We start from the raw sequence: 24,925 nt of genomic DNA, 5'->3' as shown, positions 1-24,925 counted from the left end.
AATCAGTGAAGTATTTGAAAAATCACTCTTTTTAGAGTAATTTCTTAGCTACGCCACCAATTAGCCCCTGCTTAGTTCTTGCTCTCTTCCAGCAGAACTTCTTCATTTTAAAAGTAATAAACTAAAAGGAAATTTTTCATATCTCGGTCTATCTTTTTGAGGATAATATTACCTTTTTTTATTATTATTCAAATACTTTTCACCCCTGGCGAGTGTTCAGGCCAGTGTCTAATAATAATTATTGTGTCTAATAATTATGATATATTATTTAAATGTTTATTATGAGTAATTTATTTAATGTCATATTTATATTCCACTAAGCTAGTTGTTTAACTAAAAATATAATAATTTTACAGCCTACTCCTGGCTCTATTACATAAAATTAAATTTAATCATGATACTATTAAAACATTTAAAATCTTCACAGTGTATAGTCTTATACATAAATTATTTTAAATGACTTACACTTGAAGCTAGTCATAATCCCTATTTATAAGAATTTATATCCATTTTTTCTGCGTAATACAGTGGTTGATATCATAATATTCTAAATAAATATATGTAAATGTATGTAGTTGAATACATAATAAAATATTACTTATCCAGCCAATTCAAGTGTACAATATATAAATTAAGTATTTATAAATTTATATTATATTTTTTATTTAGTATTTACCAGTTTTTTTTTAATGAACCGTTATATTGTTTGTTTCATATATATTATATCTTTGAACATAGATTTTCAGCCACTTAATAAAAGAATGCCTCTTTTTGAGTTAAACATTACACAATTTCACTATCATAGTGCCCTGTAATGATGAATGGAACGTTGTTAGAAGGTAATATTGCCAAAAAAATATATTCTGTTATATATTGGTTTCATTTTTTATATGTAAGTGTACATCATAGATCTGTTATTATGATGAAATTCGTTAAAATTATCCAGATGACAGATCTAAACAGATGAGTCCACACCTGCCGACAACTGTTAATTATGATTAATGTTTTTATTATAAGTCTCACTAATTATATATAAATACATAATTGGAGTAAATGAAAAAAAGGGGAAGAGGCCTATATCCAGCAGTGGAGGCCAGAGGGATCATTAAGAAGAAGAAAAAGACATAATAAAAGGGGTGTGAAAGGTGCTATGTATAGGTGCAGGTGACTTGTTTTAACAATCAAAGTCAAATGAGAGAGATACATATATATATATATATATATATATATATATATATATATATATATATATATATATATATATATATATATATATATATATATATATATATATATATATATATATATATATATATATATATATATATATATATATATATATATATATATATCTATGGTGACATACAAGGGGGACACATGTCTGACATATGCCATAGACTTGTGCCCCTCTTCATTTTCACCACAAATATAATCTACAAGGTTTGGGGATGCATCGGAAATGTGTCAATATTTATAAAAAAATATTCTATATATTTACCATTGTGTGTATTTTTAAAATAAAGTTTTACGAATTTACATATTTCTATGAATTAATATTGAACATACATCTCTTTTGATTTTTGATGCCTCATTACCGACTTCGCGCCATTGTTTGAAATGGTGTTTATTTTATGGATCCCCAGAAACTATAGAACTGGAATTCAGGACTTGAACAGGATCAGAAAACTATGAAAATATATTGATACAGGTTTTGTCTTTGTTTTTTTTGTGACTTATTTTGAGTTTTATTAACATTTTTAAATGATTATTTAATCTTTAAAATACTCTAAGAATTTAAAAATTGAGCTTTTTCTATAATTGTGTTAAGTGCAGAGACCATCCTCTATTTATAAATTTATAAAGAGTCTGAATAGCTTTCATATTTTAGTATGATTATATGATTAAATATCCTTTAATTTTATGAACCAACTTCCACTTTATAATTACATATTATGATTATATGTAAACAACAAAAATGTGATAATTTCAATTACTATTCTAACAAATTTAGTTTGGAGTCTATTCCTAATTCCAATTATTATATTTTTTATTAATATACATATCTTTAGTTATAATATTATATACATTTTTGTACTTTGAGGGTTTGTTAGCAATTTTTGAGTTATATTTGTTGTTTAATTAAATTAATATGAATTAGCACTTGGTTAGTAAATAATTACATCAAATGTACCTACCTACACTAGTCTGTAATATACAATAAAATAAATTCAACAACAAAAAATCTTTATTTATTTATTTTGAAATATTATTTTTTGATATCTCATCAAAGATGAAGAAGAATATGGAAGTCTGGGCATTTACGGGGCTTACGACCGTAACATTCACCAATTCTACCCATTATGGACAACCACACTACTCAAATTCTTGGAAGTTCTATATATATGAACCAATTTAGAAACCTTGTTCATGAATCACTAGAACTTCACTAGAGACATCTATTGGTGAGATGTAAAGAAGCTTTTTACTAAGCAGAAACTCTTATATTAGTATGTGAGATCCGAATCCTGGATTATAATCACACACATGAGAAACGCCAGAAAATACCATTTTCATTTTTATTATTAAGCTTATAATTTGACCAGATAATTTATTTACAACATTTTGAGTGTGTCCAAATACTTGTTCACAAAATCTGGATTATCTCCAATTACAGGAGTTATCTTCATATTATTTTTTGATATCTCATCAAAGATGAAGAAGAATATGGAAGTCTGGGCATTTACGGGGCTTACGACCGTCATAGGCTGGTTTGAGTGATCATATATATAGAACTTCCAAGAATTTGAGTAGTGTGGTTGTCCATAATGGGTAGAATTGGTGAATGTTACACGTGTGTAAAGTGATCACTCAAACCAGCCTATGACGGTCGTAAGCCCCGTAAATGCCCAGACTTCCATATTCTTCTTCATCTTTGATGAGATATCAAAAAATAATATGAAGATAACTCCTGTAATTGGAGATAATCCAGATTTTGTGAACAAGTATTTGGACACACTCAAAATGTTGTAAATTTATTTTGAATGTGAGAATTGAGAATGAAGGTAATTTATTTATTTGGGTTTGCTAATATTGGAGCAGGCAAGTTCTTGTCAGGCTATAATTTAAGTTGCCTTCGTTCTGTCCCGGGATGTTTTATACAGAGTAACTTTGTCATCAGCGTAAACCAAGTAAAATAGCTGGTAACTATACTTACATGTATATCGTAGTCATACAGGAGAAAGTGACCAAGTGCATTTTTTGCAAAAATGTGATTATTGACTATTTGATATCTTACTAGCTTAATATTGCCCTGAAAAAAATCCCAAAGGATTTTAAACTTGGACGTATAATATATTGACTTGTTAAAAATGACTAACTGCATTGATGTTTATTTTTTTGCCAAGCAAAAGTGATTTAAATGGCCCTCCTGAACATTTTACGTTTTGTTACTTTTGACTACGATATATTTAATCATGTATGCACAATTTTCTATCTTTCAAACAGGGATGATTTTTCATAGGCGAAAAAATAAAATTAAAACATTATTTTTGAAAACCTATATTATTTTTTTACAGTAATATCAACTTCCTAACACAGTACAGATCAACAGCTAGGTTCAAAATAATAAAGTTCTTAGTCATAATCAAAGTACAGAAGTTAATTTTATTAACAATTCACTTTTATTTATACCATAGTTTCCCAAACTTTTTCGCACATGGATTACTTTTTTTTTTGTTTCATAGACCTGCCTGCCTATTAGCTAATATTAAATTATCCTGTATTTAAAATTGTTCTTGATGGCTAACACATTGCCCGACGTATCAAACAAGTCTGTCCAAACTTTTTGGCACAGCTGGGACAGCTGTTATTCACAGCACGGTGTGTTGCTGCTAAACTTGCTATGAATAAAGGACAACACAAAGCAGATTGGCACTTTTATATATCAATTAGTTTTGAAGTCTTATATAAGTTTTTGTAAATATTATGTACAGACAATCTGTATTAGGTCTAATAAGACATTTCCAAGATAACTAAATATTGTTGATGAACAGTTTCTGCCTACGTGGGATCCACTCACGTGGACCCCAATTTACATCTCGTGCACTCCCATTTTTTTTAGCTGACATAGAACCCCTACAAGTCAAAATCGACCCTTGTCCATATTTTAGAACACTTTGGGAGTCTATGATCCACATATTGTTTTGTTTTAGGAGGTCAAGGGATCTTGGATCCCTTTTGTCACTGGGACTATATTAGGTCTATTGTACCCCCCTCTGTGTCATAGATCACTCTCAAGACCTATGTGAGTCATGTAACTCACAACCTGTCTTGGTGGTATGAACTTCACCTTCTCGGAGTCCAGTAGTGGTCCTCTAAGAATTTTTTTTTAGATGAGATTTGCATTTATTATTTACTTTGTTTATTATGTACAAGGTTTATACATCATTTAGTGGATTCTTGTTTCTTCTAACTAATTCAATATGTTTTTATTTGAATCTGTGTTGGGAACAGGAGGGATAATCTAGTGTGGGTAAATCAGGAACTTGTCAGCATCTGCTCATTGCTGAGAGAAAACCACGTAAAACTCCTCAGGAGAAGGTAGACTGTTGACTGTCCTCCAAATATGTGACTGAGTGTGTCACAATTTTAGAGAATTTTAGACCATTTTGGGAGTCTATAATCCACCTACTATCTATATAAAGCGTTAAAAATAAAGGAAAAGAGAATATTGTATATCATCAGATGTGTATTACAATTTAATTTTTTTAAATTGTTATTATGTTGTTACCAGGTATCAAAGTCTTCTCGCCATTCTGTCAGTGTATTTGGGAGTGAAAACACCGGTTTGAATTCTTCAGGATCTCTTTTACGGACAAATTGCAATTTATCTATCCAAGTAAGAGAATCCTGATTGTTAAGATGTGTTGAAGATTGAACTTCCATGGAGACATCGTTGTTATTTGTAATATTTTCCAGATCCTCAGGTGGAGTGGATATAAAAGTATCAATGTCAATATTTCTTTGTTCGTTTGGCTCTGATGTTATTTGGGGATCGATTATAATTGAATTATTTGTATCTTGGTGACACAAGATTTTCTTTATTTCTTTATTTTTCATTGACGAAAAGTCTATAGACGTGTTGTTAGAAGTATGAGGAATATCCTTTTTTGTTTTACTTATTGTATTTGGTTTTTGATTTTCACTTGTGGCTAGTAAATTTACAGTTTTCGGAACGGTGACTTTATCTTTTTTCACTCTTTTACGTGGAACTTTTAATTTCGGTTTTAGGGGGACATTTTGAGAATCAAATATTACATCAGGTGAATCGGAATTAAAAAAAGAATTGTTGTCTTTTTGCATTTGAGTACTTGGAGCTTTCATGGGAGATGTAATTTTTTTCTGAACAATAGGAATGTTGTAATCGTATTCCGTCTGCGACTGTTGATAATATTCAGTGTCATAATTTGAATTTTGATCAATCACTTTCTCAAATGTTGATTTTGCTACTGTATGTGTTGTTTGTTGAGGAATCAGATCTTCATAGTCACATTGTGTGTCTGATTGTATCATATCAAAAGATTGTAAATCTTGTTGACTAGAATATTCTGTTAAATCTGTAGTTTTATTGTCTTTTTGTTTTTGAACTTCAAATTCAGTTTCTGATTGGGATAATTCGCAATCTTGAATCTCAACAACAGATTTTGTCAGAGATTTGACTTCTTTTGTCTTCTCTTTGCTTTTCACATTGACTAAACTCAAGTTTTGGAAATTTAGCCATATTCCTTCCTGCAAGTATGTGTTATAGTTTGAGGATGTACTTTCAGTGAGAATGCTTTGAGATTCTTGATTATTTTGGAACATTGTTGTATTTTCAAGTGTACAATGGGAGGTTTTGTGCAAATTCGGTGATGATATTGTTTCAATCGGTTCTTCAACATTTGTTTGCTGGGTTCCTCTATTAGAAATTATGGCATTTGCGGGATTATCATAATCGGCTATGATGTAGCAAAATTGAATTTTTAATTTTTCCCATACCTGTTAATTATCAAAAGGTAAAATTTAAGCACAACATGTCATTTTTAGAACAGAAAAAGGCATATATAGAAGCGACCAGTGTATAGAAGTGTCCACTATAAACATTAATATTTTTTTATTTTATTTTAATGATATTAGTTCTACAAAATATTGCTATTTATATCATAGAATTAATATGTAGTCAGAATTGATGAAAATCATTTTCATTTGTAAAGTTTGATTCAGTGTTTGCATGTTTACAGAAAGTTAGTACCATCGACATTGAAACTAGTGCAAAATTCATTACCATTCAAATTGCAAACTCTGCAGCATATGTAGAGTGTAGAGTATAAGCCACGCAAATAGATTAAAAGTCACAATGATCTGTAATGATATGTAACACGCGATGATGAAGTGATAAATCTGATCATGAATTGTCTGTTTTCCCTTCATTTGAAACAAACATAGCGTAATTCTTTATTTCTTTACTACTTCATAAATCACGAAGATACTGTTGTCACAGAATATCAAAATATCTCCACAAGACAACAGGTCCAATGGTAATCTAAATCCAATGGTATTTTAATTAAATAAAAAAATAATAGCCTATAAAAATTCAGTTTCTTTTTTGACCCCTATCTGCAGATGGCGCAGAGGGCACCGCATCAATTCGATGCAGTGTTTACTTAATCATTGAGGCAAGGAGTCCTATGCTCCAGATTCTTGGATTTAGGAATGAAATATGATATGATACAAGTAAAGAAAGTTCAGGGTGAAGAATATCACTGCTATATAGGGAAGGAAATGGAGAAGGAATAGTAGGTAGGGAAAAGAATGGCTGTTACAGTTAGGGCACCGGGTGCTATATACCTGTCCTCGTGCAAGCTACAAGTTTACAAGTTCCTTAAAATTACCTACCTGGAAGGATTCCTTATCGGTCTTGCATTGTTTCCTTATTTTAAATAAGCTTTGTAAAGTATTTGTTGCTGTTTGACAATCAATAAGCTTTTTCCCTAAAAGATGCTTCCGTATCAACTCCTTCCAAGTGGTGAGATTTTGTCTTATTTGCTTAATCTAGAAAAAAAAACAAAATAACACCCAAAAAATGCTTATTCCCCAAATTTGACAAAAAGTGAATTCTTATTTCAGAAATCTCAAAAATCATTATTTTGTACTATATCATACATACATCAAATCTTTGTGTATGTAATTCAATTTTTTTCTTTACTGCCTTTGAAATTTTTCGCTTCGGTAATTTAATGTTAGGAACGGTGTAAATTTCGGATTTCTTTTTTCCTTTTGTATTTCTAGAAGATCGCCTAACACTGCAATCTGAAAATGAAACATTTTGTTAAATAATTTTTGTATAACTAGCAAGAGACGATAAAAAAAGCTACATCAAAAATATATTTAATTGTTAACCTTGATCCATTATGCGTATCTTTACTACAAATTTAATTAAAAGTAAATGATTTTTAAAAATATTTCGTGCATTTCTAATAATATGTTGTAATGATACAAATAAACGCGGCAAATATTTAAAAAATAATATTCATGGCTGCAAGATAAACCTTGTATATGAATTCTTAAATAACAGTGCTTACTATATTTATAAAAAAGCATGGCCTAGGTTTACCAAAATCATTAATTGAATAAAAAAAATTATACGGAAAATTATAACCCATTATATCCAACTCTCTTCCATTTTTAATATCATTAGTTCTAACAAACTATCGTCCGTTAGCACCCATGTATCGAAGAAAAAAAAAGGAATATAATTATGTCAAGTGCTTTTAATGATGTTTATAACCATAATAAGTAGTGATAAAAAATGTATTATTTTTGAACTTTACACATCTAAAACATCAGTTTAAAAGTAGATTTTTGTAAAGAATGTGTTTATTTTTATCTTTTTAGATTTAAAATGCAAACTACGTGCAATAACAGTACAAAGAATTGTGAAAATTGTGACAGCGATAGATTTTTAAAAATGATAATTAACTAACGCAGAATGGATTTTTTTAATATTACCTAACGTCCAAGTGACTTAAATCTAGCTACGGCTTATGCAATACCGTTTATCATGTCCCTACTCAGGCTTCAACTTTATAAGTTTTATTGCCTATGCCTACTTCTGAGTGGATTTACTCTTTATGTTTAAAGTTACTATAATTTCATGTAATTCATAAGTGAAAATTCTAGGCAAAAACACTCGCTACGCAGAATGGAGACTTATCAATCGGTATTTGTAGGCGAGTCGGTTCTGGATAATGTAAAAGTTTTTTTTAATAAATCGAATTTTGCACGCGTTTCTTACAATAAAACCATTTTTTGGTAGGAGTGGGGATACCGGATTCAAAGTGGATAATGACTTGATTGTAAAATAATCAATCATTAGAGATGTTGATATTAGATGGGCAACCAATTGCATGAAAATGTTCCCAGGCCAGTTCTGTGACTTGACACACAGTGATGCGTTACATAACGTACTTAATTTGTTCCAGGAGCAAGACCTTTATGTGAAATGTGCATTGCCTGCGTGCAACCTTGGAGCAATCGAGCGGCAAGAAGAAATAAAGTCACTCCGTTGTGTGAAGTGAGGTTCATTGTGTGCAGTTGTTCGTTGTTTGTTGAGTCGTGTAATGGACGAACAGAAAGTTCGTTGTGCGCAGCATTCGTTATGCGAGGTATCACTGTGCGCATATTTATTTTCTAGGAGGCATTGTGCATATTTGTCATTCTACTTTTTGAAAAGTCTTGTGTCTATGTATATATTTTCGTAGAAATATTTTCATTATCTTTGAATTCTTTGGATGTTGATCAGCTTTGACATATAAATTAGTTAGTCTGTGGCTTTGACGTTTAAAGTTTTCACTAGTTTTCAACTTGTTTACATTTAGAAGGAACAGATAATTTCCATTTAAAAAGTTTTAATTTTATATACAGCTATACTGTTGATTTAGAAATATGCATAATTATGTCGTTAATGTTTCATTAAAATAACATTTTGCAAATTTCGTCATGGCTCCCGAATTTTACATACTTCGAACTTTTTTCATCGGATTTTGTATAGGCATTGGCTTATTTTTTACTATTCATGGCAGAGGATACTCACCTCCGACATATAAACATTCTGAAAAATGTTCTATAGATCGTTATAAGACGAATACCACACATCTTAAAGACTACGACGCATGGTTCGAAGAGATGGGTTACAAGAAAAAAAAGATGAATAACGACGAGCTACGGTATTCAAACGTCGACGGAGAACTTGAATCCGAGTGGCTTTATCGATCAGTTCCTGTCGTTTGCGTTGTGTACACTTCTAACCCTAAAAACGCGCTCGCTATCAACGAAACATGGTCAAAATCGTGCAATGAAGTGATATTTTACAGTAGGAATCTAGATATTAGTAAGCACACGGTTCCCATCGGGAAATCTAACACGACGTCCTCGTTTCACCTTCTCTGCGATGTGATCAACAAGATTGTGAAGGATTATTCTCGGATGAAGTGGGCTTTGTTCGTGAAAGATGACATGTTCGTTATTCCGGAGAACTTGCGTCGGATGGTGGCGCCGCTGCGCGCGGAGAGCGGCCACTACTTGGGCCACCCCATCAGCTTCTGGGGGGTGGACTACAACATGGCCTTGTCGGGGTTTGTGCTGAGCGTCGGCGCCATGCGACGGCTCGTTGACATGTTCCCCAACACCACGGCGTGTATATCCGGTGGGAAATATTGGAAACAGGAGGACCTTTATTTGGGTAAGTGCTCGTCATACATTTTTACATAATCTTTACCTCATTTTTTTATCATGGCTATTTGATCTTATTGCTCAAATGAAACAATTATATTTATTTATTCATACAATAATGTTTGCACTAGCACTCCATTGTGAATTGCCAATTTGGGTTCTATGATAAAATAGTAGCTAAGGAAGCCTAATTAAGGCGCAGCATTCTTATAATATGCAAAATATTAATGTTATTTATTGTTTCGGCATTCACTTTGTGGTAAGACATATTAAAATCATAAATAAATCACTTGGTTATTACCACTTGACTATTTTATTAAATCTATATTCGAACCTGTAGATCGAAAGATTTGTAGCTTCTGGAAGCTAGTAATTAAAATATAATACTCAAGTAGTAAAAAACGTAGCGTTTTATTTATAATTCAAAATATTATTTATCAGGTAAACACTTGCGAAGTATGGACATCCATCCCGTAGATACAAGGGATGAGTTGGGATTCTCCACCTTCATAGGGTACGACCTGGACAAGATGATGTTCCCCGGATCCACGCAACAGTTCACCATCTATAACACTCGGGCGCTTTATCCTGCCAAGTGCTGCGGCTCACGGATCGTTACATTTCCCGTAAGTTTAAATGTTTATTATTCGGTACTGCCCATTAAAGATTACATTTGCCGGCAGAGTTAGTATTTTTGCACTTTAATATGTAATATTTTACTCTGGTCTGATATCTGGAGTATAAGACTAATCTCCAAATTTTATAGTTCATATCAAAACATTTCCTGTATTACAAATCCTGTTTATATTAACATTAATAGTTACATATAATGAATATTTGACATAGTAAAGAAAATTCCTTTCAAAAAATGTCTTAGGCTGGTCTTTACCCCCTGTATCCTACCCTCCTCCAGTTAAAATCTGCTTTCGCTATTGGTTTTCTCGTGGTTCTAAAGCGCTGGCAATTTACTAAAGAATATGATAATTAATATGGGAAATAAAACAAGAAAATAAATCACTGACTGAAAGTGGAGTATTCTATTATATCTTCATTGAATATCCAATATTGTAGACTATGATTTTTTTCCTTAAAATATTTTACTGAATACTGTAATTTTACAGAGAAAAGTTTTTAATAAGGGAGAATCCTTTAATTGTCCTTTTACTTCCAAATTATTGTTAGTTACATAATAACTGCAAAATGGCTGATCAAAATTAAATTAAATTAAACAAAATGCTAACATAAATGAATTTTTAATGAAATAGGTTCTGAGTTCGACGGAATTATACACATACCACACCATGATCTACAAAGTGGGTATATTTGTGGAGGGGACGCGTGGCAACCGCCCCGCTCCCACTTCAGTGCCCGACCTGCAGGTCTGGCAGGACTTCCTGCGGGAGGAGGGGCTGGCCCTCAACTCCTCGGACGCGCAGTACGAGAGCCGCTGGTACGTCAAGTTCGGCAACGTCACCGCCATTCCCGGGATATCGGCCGAGAGGGAGATGAGAGCCGGCCAGAGGCTGTCGGTGGGGGGGCCCAACAAGATGTTCAACCCCACCAACATGCCGGAAGTTCTGGAAGACATGCTGTCCAATTATTCTGCCAAACGAGCGTCGCACAATATATGACTCTTTACTAATCAACGTGGCCAAACAAATTTGATATAAAACTTTTGTTAAATCACTACATATTTTATTATAACTTAATAGTTGATTCTGCAGCCACTTTGTGGTAAAATCTATACATTTTAAATTTATGTTTTACTTAGTAAATACCACTATTTCTTAAAATATATTGTGACGTATTTTGATACATTCTGTATTATTTTCAGACCCCATATTTGTTTCCGCATCATTTACAAATACCGTACAGTTTTTGAAAATGATGCGGAATGCATTGGAACACAAGTCACAATATATTTTTTAAAATCAAGGTATTTACTAAGTAAAACTTAAATTAAAAATTAATAAATGTCAAATATAAACTGCAGACAATTTCATCATTATCGATGAACAATGAGAAATGTGCGAAAAATACATTTTTTAGTATATTTAACAAATTAAAACAACAATCTCAGCTTTATTGTAAACTATGTATATTTTTCTTTATTACAGGACTTGGTATAGGTATAGTAAAAGTTCTGATTTACAATCATGCTAGTAAAATGAATTCCTGCAAACTTGAATAAAAAAAACTAGCTAATCAGGGCTTCTGTAGGGGTAGGGAGAGGAGATAGAATGCCACACCACTCTGTCTTTGCAAACAATCATTGCCTCTCCCACATGATCCGACTCTTGATTTGTCTACTTTCAAATATTTTAAAAACACTTGATCATGCGTTTCAAGTTTTGCTCGGTCGTTCTCCGCTTCTATTTCCAACTACATTAGCCTAATACTTTTGTTTACGTTCTTTCCTCACTCATTCCATATATCCAAAACAGATGGTTTGAAATCAACACACCTTTCTTAAGCCCTTTGTTAACAGTGTATTATTAATATTCAAATTTGATATGTACATACAAATGTTTATCATATGACATCAATTATATAAAAAATATCCTTCTTCTTCTTGGTGTAGGCCCTGTGGCCTGTTTTTAAGAGGGATTAGCCACCTACGATGTCGATCCATCTCTTGTCTGCCCGGGAGTCGTCTACCATGGGGTTGGCCATAATTAGATGTGGGGGAGTCTGGATGGTTCCATTCTCCTCATACGCGCATACCATTGTCTCCTTCGTTCCCCCCCCACCTAACGACATCTTCGATCTCGCAGATTTCCCTGATCCTGGCGTTTCTTATTCTAGCCCAAATAAAAAATATTCACATTTTTTATTTGTTCTATAGACTTGTGATATAAAGATATCCCATGAAGATTAAAAAAGTAATATTAAGGTTTTATATCAAAACTCAAACAAGGTCCCTGTCCAAGTTACGGCTGTATTTTTCAGTTTTATATTTGTAGGAAGGTTAGTGAATGGAATAATATCTAGAATTGTGTTTGAGTTAAGCCTAAATTTAAGTTTGAATAATGAAATAAAAATATCCAGGTATTATACACCTACTTCTAATATCCGTCCAACTATAAATATGCATGTGTATATATTTATATATTTCTAGTTGCTTTGTAAATATATGTAATGGTTGACTTTCAATTTACCATAATGGCGTTAAAAATTAGTATCCAGGTGATTTAATGACCACTGTACCAATTTGTGAGGCTTATTTTCTCTTTAAAAGACTGTATTTAAGGTTTAATTTTAATTTATTGTTTTTTTTTTGTTTTTTAATTAAAGCTTAGTTTTAATGTTTTAATAGGTAAGCGAATGATGTTATTATATCAGTATGTATTTAATTAGTTTAATTTTGAAAGTATTACGGCTAAAGACTTATGGGCGGTTGTGCACTACACGGAATTTTACCGTCCGGCACGTCAGTTAGCGTTTTAAAATGATGATTGGCTTGTGCTTTTGTCCATCTTTCTTCGGATCGGTGTGTGAACACGTTGCGCGTAAATTCGATCACGCTAAACTGTCATAGTCGCTTTCATTTTTCAAAACCGGACTGCCGGACGGCGAAATTCCGGGTAGTGCACAAGCCCCCTATCACTGTGCTTTGCATTTTATATTGTTTTTTGTTATTGCTTTTCTTTCACTTTTTTTTTTAAAAATTTAAAAGTACTTTTACAATTATTTTAATTTAAAAATACATATTCCTATCAGTATTTACACATATCACTGATGCATACTTTGCACTTTACTAACGGTTTGTTGTTTTTTAAATAGGTATCTATTTTTATTTTTTTATAATAATCCAAATTTCTGCCATCTAAAATTTATAAAGTAATATTTTTTTAATACTACATATTAAAAATTAAAGCAAAAACTGACCAAGAAATTATAACAAGTTTTGTTAAATTGCCTTGACTAAATACTTCTTTATTTCTGAATTATGGTTTTAATTTTAGAAAAAGAGTTTTAAACTAGAATTTTTGAGCAGTATTATGATAGAATTAAAATAAAAAACCATATAAGTTCCCTAATGTCTTAATTATGATACATGGATTGACTTGGTCACTTTTATGGGTATGCTCATGATATGCACATGAATTCGATAATAAAATGATTATGAATTTATATTTATACATCTTTATAGTATTAAAATATTATTGCCTTAACATAGTGCTTCCAAAATATATTAAATTAAATTTTTCTAGAGCAATGTCCGAGTGCACATAGGTATTAATCTGTACTTAAACATTTCCTGTGATGCGTTATGTAAAAGATTTATTACTATGGATAAAAAATATACTATGTACATATAAAATTTCCATCTTTATCTGATAAAAAATATTTTTCTGTGCTGTTTTTTGTTATTTGTTTATTTTTCTACAATTCACTTGTATTTTATTAAATGTGATTTAGCTTTGTGTATAAGATTCCCTTTTGCGACATTTTAGTTATCAATTTTCCCAATACACATTATGTAAAAAATATATATTTAATATTTTTACATATTTGTAAGTTTTCACATCATATAAGTATGTAAAAAATAAAAACAATATATATTTATTACAAGTATGTTAATTGAAAATATGATTATAAAAATTATTGAATAATCCCTAAAGATTGTTTCGAAGCTTGCTATGTTTAAATTAAATTTTTTATTTTCATTTATTTTTCACATAAATTTTAATAAAAAACCTTTTTTAAATCATTCATTAAAAACTAAAAATAGCACATGCTGTAGGGATAGCTTTTGGCTATTAAGGCTGGTTATAGAACTTGTGATCTGAATATGAATATGTATTCAAATCTAGTGCCTTTACACACAAAAACAGACCGTCCATTATTACGTACGCAATAGATAGATAATATAATCAATTGAACAGCCTGTTCTGTCTATAGTCAGAACTTTAGGTGTTCTGAAAAATAGTGTTGGTAGGTATGGAAAAAACTGTAAAGCGTTCTAAAATGCATTTTTTAATTAATTCATTACACAATTATGTTACAAGATGGTTGGTTCAATTGATGGAGCAGGCAGTTATTTTTCCTGTGATGTAATGAATTTATTTTTCTACATTCATTTTTCTCTCATGAAAATAATTAATAAAAATGTCATACTTAATAAGTATGACTTTTTTTTCTAATGGATCTTTGTCAGATGGGAGGAATATCTAATTTAACATACTCAACCCATAAAGGATTGTATTAGACTTGTTTTGTGTTTATTACAGCCGATATAATTAATATTTTCATACATCACTTTCTTTTGGAAACTTGCCTTCGAAAAAATGTTATTTTCATAAGTTAGCAATGAATGACGTCACAGAAACGATGGCGTTATTTTAATGTTGGTGTCATTGCTAAATTATTGGCGGCTCTATTTGTTGATGTCTATGGTCCACCCCCCAGCCCCCCCCTCCCCTCATATTTGTATATCACAAATGGTAGTGAAGTGGTAAACACACAATCCATACTACTACTATTTCAGCTCTATAAACCATATGATGTCATAAAATGTTCGATGACGGAAATTTGATGACGTATGCGAACTCAGGTTTTTCGTTTTATAAAAATATCTAAAGTTTAAACCTTCATATCTCCCTTATTTTTCTACATATTTCAAAAAGGATGCTACCGATACTCTTGTGATTTTTCATATTAATTTATTAGCCAATTAATCACAAATCGTGATATTTATCCATTGAGCTTGACTTAATCTCTACAGACCTGGTTTATATTACAATGAGTACCTTCTGATGACCCAAATTCTGATGTTCAATATCATGATTTAGTGAAGAAATATTGTATCATTAAGATTAACATTTGTATGCAAATATTTATATTTGCCTTTAAAATTGATATTTAAACTCAATACAAAAAAAACAGTCCTGCTGGTCCTCACTCTCTGTATCTTACCCTCACTATATATTATTCTCTAGTAAATTGCTGTTGTTCAAGACCAATGTAAATATATTGTATGGAAACATTCCAAATTTTTCTATGATCTTTTTTCGGTTGTATTTTTTTTAATGTTGCTTAGCATGAGCACAACACATTATTATATGAAACTTATATCGTGCCTTATTGTGATAAAAATGTGACTATTTTATAAGAGTTTAAAAATTTAAAAAATAAAAATAAATGAAAATACACCGGTATACAGCATACACATTTAATCCACCCCAGATCCTTGGACTTAAACCATATACATAATTTTTACTGCTATGTAAAATCATTTAATAACTGGTTAATACTGTAATACGTAGTTACAAAGCAATTACTGGATTAAGTAATTAAAAATTGAACAAAGTTTAATTTCCTCTCCCCGTCCTCGAGCTATTTGGACCCATTTAAGATTCATGAGGTCTCATTTATATATGTTCTCGGGATGTTAGGAAAAGTAATATTGTCTGATCATTCCAAACAGCATGTAGACGATCACCATTAGAAGAATGCGAATTCTACACTAAGGTCTTATACTAACCAAAATTGTTCACGTTCAAAGTTGGAGTTATTTCGAGGGAGACGTATACCGAAATGCCAATGTGGTGCATAGTTATTTACATCAATTGTGTAATATTTAAAAAAAGGTTTTTCAGGTGATTCTTCCATCATTGAAAAATTTACATAACATTATATTCAATATTTTTTTCAATTTAATTCAATTTATTTATTTCCATTAATATATACATTACAAACTATAAAAAATTTAAATCGTTTACATTAAAATAAAATATATGCAAGAACTATTGCTAAAGGTGTAGAAGAATCCCGCTTCGGAAAACTCCTTCAGACACATGGAACAGTTCAATATCCAATGAGATATTGATCAACATAGGTTGGTCCTGTGTATAGGAATGTGAGAAACAATTATGTCGACACTGTCTTAGGTAACTATCGGGAACATACAGACCAATGCTCCGGATAATTTCAGGATTATCGATCATACCGCGTAACAATGGATAAAAATGCGTAATCAAATACACATTCCTTCTAGTCTCTAAAGTATTGTAGCCAAGCATACCAAGCATATATATGGAGCAAAGGATTATTTTTGTTAGATAACTGCAGATTTATCTGTCAGTTGATGGTACAAGTGGGTCACGGGCAAGTCGGATAATGGTGCACGATCCATTTACTATGAACTCAGCATCCTTGACTCCATTTATACAATCCCCACTTTATTTTGCAGTATTTAACCCATATTTTCACATTTATAATGAATAAAGTTGGATTGAAAGAGTTAGAGAGAAAGATGGCTATTTTCTACATTTTATCTTACATACAATATTAAAAGCCAGACATTTAAAGTAAAAAGAATTTCTGTGTTTATGATGTATGTAACTTTGTATATTTTAATGAAATTTTGTATGATTTATATAAAATTTAGGGTATTATTAACTATTTTTGCAGATATCAAATATTTTGTATCTTTTTAGTAAATTTATTTGCAAATTTTAATTTAATATAGAAGAATTATTTTGACATCAACCATTTTTATGTGATTTTTGTGTGTATTTTTGAATTTGTATTTTAATTAAAGATTTAAAGTATAATTTATTATTTAAGTTTTGCTTGTAAAAATATAATTTTGTTAAAATATAAATAAATGGCAATTCACCCTTTTTTATTATTTATTAAAAAAAAATATGAGATAAAAATTAGGGATTTTTTAAAATCACTTATTTAGGCAATTTTTTTTAAAATTAACAATATTAGTGCTGTATGGTAGTGAATGTTAGGTCTTAACCCTGGGTGGATGAGGAAAAATTGTGCTGGGGAAAAAGAGACCCCTATTTTAAAAATACCCCTTCTAAGGTACCTACTTTAGATCTATATTTGAGAATGGATTGCAGGCATTCAAGCGTAACCGTGGTTGCAAGCCTCATATGGTGAACCAGATATGGCCACATTGAAAATTGACAGATGACAGTGGGCCAGTCATATTTTAAGAATGCCTCTTCAAAGCTTCCCACAAATACCTCTGTGTCAGATGCCTCTAGGTACCAGACTACAAAGGAGGACTAAAAGATAGTAAGACTATAATGTCTGAAAAGATGCGTGCAAATTTGGCATTCCAAGCTGTCTGCGAGGATAGACATAGGTGAAAAACTGCTGTTAGGTAAGGTGTTTACCCTCATTGGGGTAAAGTCACATGATGATGATGAATAAATATGAAAGTATTACATTTTTGGAATGATCTAAATAACAAATTTTAGTTTTATCGATAAATATGTTGAGATTTCTTATGCGTTGGAAAATATTAGTTCTAATTGTAAATATTCAGATACGATATGATATTTATAGCCTGTGTCCGACCCATAATAACGTACGGAATAGAAACAAAAGAGGACACATGAAGGACTGAATCATTACTTAATTATTAATCAGAACCAAAAAAAACTACTCGGAACATCGGAAATTAAAGTCTAAAGGGCATCACAGGGAAGACTCTCAGAGACAGAATTCGTAATGAAGATATTAGACAAACCTGTGACCAAAAAAGACCAACAATGGAGTAGAAATATAAGAAGACTTTGGAGAGACCACCAAATGGATGAATCAAGCACTTCTTACATTGCGGCTAACAAGATACCACCGGGTCACTGCCTTCCCGGAAGACTATTCAAGAGATAGGGGATAGCTGTACATCAACATCACAGAAGTCACTTTCTTTAAAAAAATCTAATTTAAGAAGAAGGAGAATTATTAATTAGAGTTTTGGGGATGAAAACCTGAAGATCCGCCTTGGGAATGACAACAAAGAGCATAGTCTAAAGCAAGCATGTCAAATAAAGAGTATTTTTTGTGGCGGCCCGTGATTATATTTTTCATTTATTTTAATTCTTCATTGAAATCATTTTTCTGTACCAAAACATGATATTTTTTTACAAAATCATTAAGTTTGATCTACTGTACCTCATGTAACTCTCTTTGATAGTAAATTATACACTTAAAGTTAGATAAAAATGAAAATGAGATTTTTGAGTTTTTTATGTGGCCCGCCGGCGTACCCAAAATACCTTATGCGACCCTTGGTGCCTTTTGAGTTTGACACCTCTGGTCTAAAGGACAGAAATATATGAACTTGCAAAGTACAGGATGCTTTTAGAGAGTGATAGAAAGAAGAAGATAGTAGCATCCAGAAGCAGATAGAATGGGCGATGAAAGACTCACAAGACCTGTAATGCAACTCAAACCCTCTGCCCTTGACAAACCGGTCTAAACCAAGAAGATATTCGGATAAGGAATTGTCGGGTTGCGGTCCAGTAGTTCATAGTGTCGCGGACTCTGAAGTCAGAGTTTCTCGGTTCAAATCCACTCTACCACAGTTTGATACCTATTTCTAATAATGAGCCGCTTAGGCTCACAGAAATAGTATGAAATTGAAATATTTGTGTAAATAATAAAAACATAAATATTATATTTCTCTTTTTCAAACAAAAAAAGAATAGCGTTCCTGTAGATTGAAGATGTCATCACCACTATCAATGTGAATGAAATAAAAATATATAATAAATAAAATATATTTCTTCCATAAATTTTTCCTACATTGATATGAAAATATAGAATTTTTAAACATAAAAATTCACAGAAAGGGTTAATTTCTTCTTCTAACTCTCATCCACATTCAATGGTGCATAAGGTATAATAGCATTGGAGGGTAAAGCGTTCAGGATGATAAATAAATATTAAGATGGGATTACATATAATAATAAACAAAACCCTTATCCGCACCCCAATAGTGCATAGAGCACTGCTTCAAATAAACGCAGTGTTATCTTGATCGTTTACACATGAAGGAAAGGTGATTAGCCCTCCGCTTCAGGTACCATTCCAGGGTAATATTGAATAAATATCACAGTGAAAAAATCACTTATATTTATTTGACTCCCTCTGGGAATCGAACCCGGGACCTCCAAAACGGTAGCCGAGCGTGCCGACCATTACACTATGGAGGCGGACAAAATCGGGAATATATAAAACTAAATCAAAATGGGTTATATTTAAAGGGTTATAAATAATCAATCCTGGGATTTTAATACATCGTATGCAAACACGTAGTTTCCTGTTCAGATAAAATGCACAAAAAAATGGTTAGTACCTATGATGTTATCCCATTTAAATGGAAGCAAGTCTTTATCGTCTCATTGTTACTCTAACAATACTCCGATCATATTGTGTCAAGTTCACTATGACGTTAATAATTTGAGATTGTGAATACTGGCATTTGATTTTTAAAATGTTTAAGTTTAAAGATAGGTTTTTGTTGTGCCTTGTGATTTTGATCAATTTTTGGAATGTAAAATCTGATCCTGGATTTGGGATGAACTTTGGTTTTAAGAAACATAGCAACACTGAGGAATATCCAGTGGAGTAAGTAATATTGCATGCATTGTGCTGGAGTTCCGTGATTAGCATCGCGGATTCTGAGTCAGAGTTTTTATGTATAAGCCCACTCTACCACAACTTCATTCCTATTTTTTATATCGGGCTTGGGGCCACTAAAATAACATTTTATTAAAATATTTGTGTGTAATAAATATATACATGTTGTTTTAATGCATTTTTTTACAACTTTGATAAGGCTCAGTTAGCAAAAAAAGAAAAGTATCAAAATTTTAAAACCCTTATCCGTACCCCAACGGTGCATAGAGTACTGCATCATATAAACGCATTGTTATCTTGATCGTTAACACATGAAGGAAATGTGATCAGCCCTCTGCTTCAGGTACCAGTCCAGGGTAATAGTGAATAAATATTGGAGTAAAAAAACACTTATATTTATTTGACTCCCCCCTGCGAATCGAACCTGGGACCTCCAGTATGGTAGCCAAGCGTGCTGACCATTACACTACGGAGGCGGATAAAAAAATAATAGACTAACGGTTGCAAAAAAAGAATACTTATCAATATTTTTCTACAAGTAACATTTACAAGTTGTGTTTACATTTTTGCACTTGATTTGGAGTGTTGAAATGCATCCATTGGATAAAAACTGACAGTTTATTCATCCAATCTTAAGTATTCCGACTCTATCCACTCCTTAGTGAAGTATTTACCACATTTTGCTATCATGTTTGAGGTCCCGAGTTGAATGCTTAGGGCGCTTGTCCACTACCCTGAATTTTACCGTCTGTCAGTCCGGTTTTGAAAAATGAAAGCAACTACGACAGTTTAGCGTGATCGAATTTACGCACAACGTGTTCACGCACCGATCGGAAGAAAGATGGACAAAAGCACAAGCCAATTTGGATTGGCTTGTGCTTTTAAAACGCTAACTGACGTGCCGGACGGTAAAATTCCGTCGCCCTTCAAACCCCGGGGGGTCAAAATAAACATAAATAACTTTTTACTCTAATAATTATATCACCCCGGACTGGTACCTGAATCTCATGACTGATCACCTTGATTTTGTTTAATGAACAACCAAGATAACACTGGGTCGATAGATTATGTACTAATATTTATCTGATATCACAACTCTGCTTCAAATAATGGTTAGAAGAAATCTTTAATTTATTTTTTATCATTTTACATAAAAAATTGTTTTTGTTAATTTTTCACAGAGCATGTAGAGTAGTGTTTCCCAACCTTATTTGTACCATGCCCCACTTTAACGAATCAAAAATCTCCACACCCCCCTATTCGTTTTTTTCACCAACTAATTTCTGAAAAAAGTGAATTACTTCAAATAAAAAATGCACACATGCAATATAAACTATTTCTATTTAATTTTCATAAACAAATAATATGTATATTATGTTACATTACAACTCCAATATTTCTATATAAATACATATACTCAGTCAGAGCTGCAATATATTTTTTTTCGAATTTTTTTTTTCAACAATGTAACAAATATGAACCATTTGCGCATTGCCCCCAAGACATTCAAATTGCCTCCCGGTGGGGTGTGCGCCCCACGTTGGGAACTTACTTACATATATTAATTTTTAATATAATTATTTAGATTATCTGATGTTGGTGTCCCTCATCACTTACCGGACATATTTAAAACTGGGGAATTTCCTATGAAATTTGGCCACCACAAGACTTTTGGTGTCAAGTCATTCAAATTGTAAGTATTTAGCTATGTACTTTATATTTCCTCGAATTCATAAATTTATCTCTACTTTTAACATAATTTCTCTCCAGGCCATCTCATAGCAGTAAAGAAGATCCCTTTTCCAGCCACGAGGCGTCTGCTAATATGGGAACATATAAAGGAGGTAAGAAATCTCCAAATAAGTATTTTTTCATTTAGTGAATGCGGTTTGTGTTTGAAATCCAGTGGTATTGACACCCTATTTTAGCAAGTGGAATTAGTAAATTTGTTATTTTAATAGTTTACATGGTGACATTGCATCATCTAAACTTCTTGTACTATCAGAAAGCTACCGATCAAATTTTGATCACAGGAAAAAAAAATCAGAAAAGCCAGACAATTCACAATGTTATTTTGTATTTTGACACATTTTAAAAATTGCATTAAAAGATTTCAAAATATGTATATTTTTTTAAAATAACTACCTACATTTTTTTTTCTACAAGCTAAAAAAAACAAAATAAGATGACATAAACATATCTGTTAATGGATATAAATAATAGTCCAATAAAGGCATCATGTTGATTAAATTTCTTAGATTTGCACAGCCACTGCTCAGATACTGATGGTGAATTTCAGGATAATTTTTCTAGCTCCTATCAAGACCCAAATGATGCATAGGGAACCGTATCTGTTAATGAACAACCATGGCAACAGCCATGTTAATTATATGATGGTAGGCCGATCTGTCTTTCACTGTAGTGAATAATCTGTAGATTTTGATGTGTGTAATATGTTTGATGGGATGCAGATGACATAAATAAAGGAGTTCAGCGTGAAAGACATTACTGGTATATAGGAAACAAAATGGAGGAGGAATAGTAGAAAGCATGTGAGTTAAAAATGAGAATTCACCAATGGCCAGGGCAATCAAAGTTGAACACTCATAATCTTACCAGTTTGTATAAGTTGTGCACCGCTTATGTGTCTGCTAAGGATAAAGATAATTACTAATGTCATATATAGATAGAATTTTTTGCTAACATTTCGAATCCCACAGGATAACTGATTATATACAACACAATACATAATTACCTGGAGAAACACTGTCAACATTGAGACATTACAGGATTATTTTAAAAATGAATTAAATTTTCGTATGCGGGGTAGGTACCTACCTACCTACGTAATATGAATTGCAAAAACCGTTGCTGCACCAGTTTCTTATAAAGGTTATCAATTATTGTATAAAATTACAAACAGGATGTTATAATTGCTATTTTTCCAAGTAATGTGCATAATTATGTTGTTTTCCTTGCATTAACGTGTAATCTGTTACGTTATCGGTTTCCCATTCGGTGAGAGTTCCTTGCTAATTATTATTGGGTAACTTAACTACGCAGCATCCGATTATTACAGGAAATGAGATAAATACTAATTGCTAATTACAGCTCTTGATAAAAGAGTTGTGGGCCTAAATGACCTAGTTATTATCATTTTTTTATACAAATTCATCTGAAAATGACGTGATGATAGGAAAAATATATTTATCATGTATTGTTTTCCTTGTTTATAAATTATGTCATTGAGAGGCCCTTTAATTTTCATATGTTAGTTATGAATTGGTATACAATTATAGTAAAAGGTTTCAAGTAAGTGTCTACATTTATTGAACACTCAAGTGTTCAACTACAATTGAGTTAACTACAACTCAAGTAGACTACAATTTCATAATAGAAAGTCTGGGCCAACCTCTGAAAAGAGGCTGGTTTAGTAAATTTCTAAAGCAGATAGGTAGATATGTACTTATACTTTTTCTTACCGTATTGACTAGAATATTTTCAAAGTACCTACCATTTGATTAAAATATATTTGATTCAGTTTCACAATCGAGGCATCCAAATGCACGAAGCCCATGTATAAACTTTCCACATTTTCTCCGATGTAAAGATATTCCAAATTTTGTTTCTGGACATGTGTTGCAGCCCTAAATTCAGAAACTAAATAAAATCTAATTGAATGGTTTGCTTTGACTCTTAATCCGTCTTCGATTTCAACTATTAGGCCTTGTTCAGATGGGGGCTATCGTGTGACAAACATCTGACAGATACATGATTTAGGGTATACACAAAGCAAGCATTTATCCAGCATTGGACTGAGCAGTATGTATAGTTATAAACACATGTCAGCTAAACACCCAACTGTAGCTGGTTATCATAAAGAGGCCTTCTTCAATAGTACTTATGAAGAAAATATTATGTCAAACTAAGTATGTTTAGCAAAAATATTGGTCTGATAAATACAGCTCATTTAGTTTGAGCTGTTTTGCGCCCAGATTTGAGTATAGATCTCTCTCAAACTCAGTCAATGAGTTCTATGCTAAGTGGTCCACATCCATTTTAATCCAGTATCTGCAGACGTCTTTAGCTTTATACTCCTAGTCGTGACCGCCATTGCTCTACAATAAATTGGATAGATTTGAACTTCATTTTATAAAGAAAGAAATTCCTTTAATTTATAATAAAAAAAAGGACAGAACCAAACTTGTATTTAAATCTAATAATTATGAGAAAAGATAATTGATATTTTAAATAATGAATTGATACCTGTGAAGGGTGTTCTTCTCGTCCTGAGACTCCGATGAACACCATGATGAAGTGTTCCATGTTCAGTGGCTGTCGGGTGACATGCATCCCGGATTACCAGTTTGATGATGGAGCAGATAGTCACATTGTCACCTGTGAAAATGGGATGTGGACCGTTCAAGGCTGGCCATCCATACCAGGCTGCTCCCGTATGTTGTTAAATTAAATCATTCATTACTTTCTGGTTATTTTTAATAATACGCAGTAGAGAATCTTTTTTAAGTAATTTTTGCTCAATGATCTGTAAAAACAGTATAAAGGATATGATGATTCTGGAATCCCCTTGATAAAAATAAATCACGCTCTTTCAAAAAAATTTAAAATAATGAAGCTTATTTACTGTCCGCCTCCGTAGTGTAATGGTCAGCATGCTCGCCTACCGTTCTGGAGGTCCCGGGTTCGATTCCCAGGGGGGTTTAATAAATATAAGTGTTTTTTTCACTCTAATATTTATTCAATA

At 32.0% G+C, this 24,925-nt stretch overlaps 3 protein-coding genes across 3 annotated transcripts in view; 2 read left to right on the top strand and 1 right to left on the bottom strand.

The window, feature by feature from the left end:
* Positions 1-3,542: 3,542 nt before the first annotated feature.
* On the bottom strand, positions 3,543-7,565 carry LOC148309738 (uncharacterized). Its single transcript, XM_088259545.1, has 4 exons — positions 7,438-7,565; positions 7,205-7,347; positions 6,934-7,089; positions 3,543-6,036 (listed from the first exon to the last, which is right to left on the bottom strand). Exons 1-4 carry the CDS (start codon positions 7,445-7,447, stop codon positions 4,786-4,788), a joined length of 1,560 nt encoding a protein of 519 aa, XP_088115671.1. The 5' UTR covers positions 7,448-7,565; the 3' UTR covers positions 3,543-4,785.
* A 1,261-nt stretch (positions 7,566-8,826) lies between these two features.
* Positions 8,827-12,855, top strand: LOC148309737 (glycoprotein-N-acetylgalactosamine 3-beta-galactosyltransferase 1-like). The gene is made up of 3 exons (XM_088259557.1): positions 8,827-9,778; positions 10,210-10,394; positions 11,034-12,855. Exons 1-3 carry the CDS (start codon positions 9,037-9,039, stop codon positions 11,397-11,399), a joined length of 1,293 nt encoding a protein of 430 aa, XP_088115683.1. The 5' UTR covers positions 8,827-9,036; the 3' UTR covers positions 11,400-12,855.
* A 7,064-nt stretch (positions 12,856-19,919) lies between these two features.
* The window catches only part of LOC148309736 (hemocytin-like), a 49,385-nt gene continuing 44,379 nt past the window's right edge, over positions 19,920-24,925 (top strand). Inside the window, exons 1-4 of the mRNA XM_088259562.1 lie at positions 19,920-20,148; positions 21,746-21,853; positions 21,931-22,004; positions 24,435-24,614. Coding sequence (XP_088115688.1) covers positions 20,015-20,148; positions 21,746-21,853; positions 21,931-22,004; positions 24,435-24,614 — 496 coding nt within the window. The 5' untranslated portion in view covers positions 19,920-20,014. The remainder of the gene's footprint in view (positions 20,149-21,745; positions 21,854-21,930; positions 22,005-24,434; positions 24,615-24,925) is intronic.

This window comes from Brachycentrus maculatus, unplaced genomic scaffold, assembly GCF_059751285.1.
Source record: "Brachycentrus maculatus isolate JH-2025_06_01 unplaced genomic scaffold, ASM5975128v1 h1tg000118l, whole genome shotgun sequence".
Lineage (NCBI taxonomy): Eukaryota > Metazoa > Arthropoda > Insecta > Trichoptera > Brachycentridae > Brachycentrus > Brachycentrus maculatus.
Note: the sequence above shows the minus strand (reverse complement) of the source record. Positions and strands in the feature narration are given on the sequence as shown.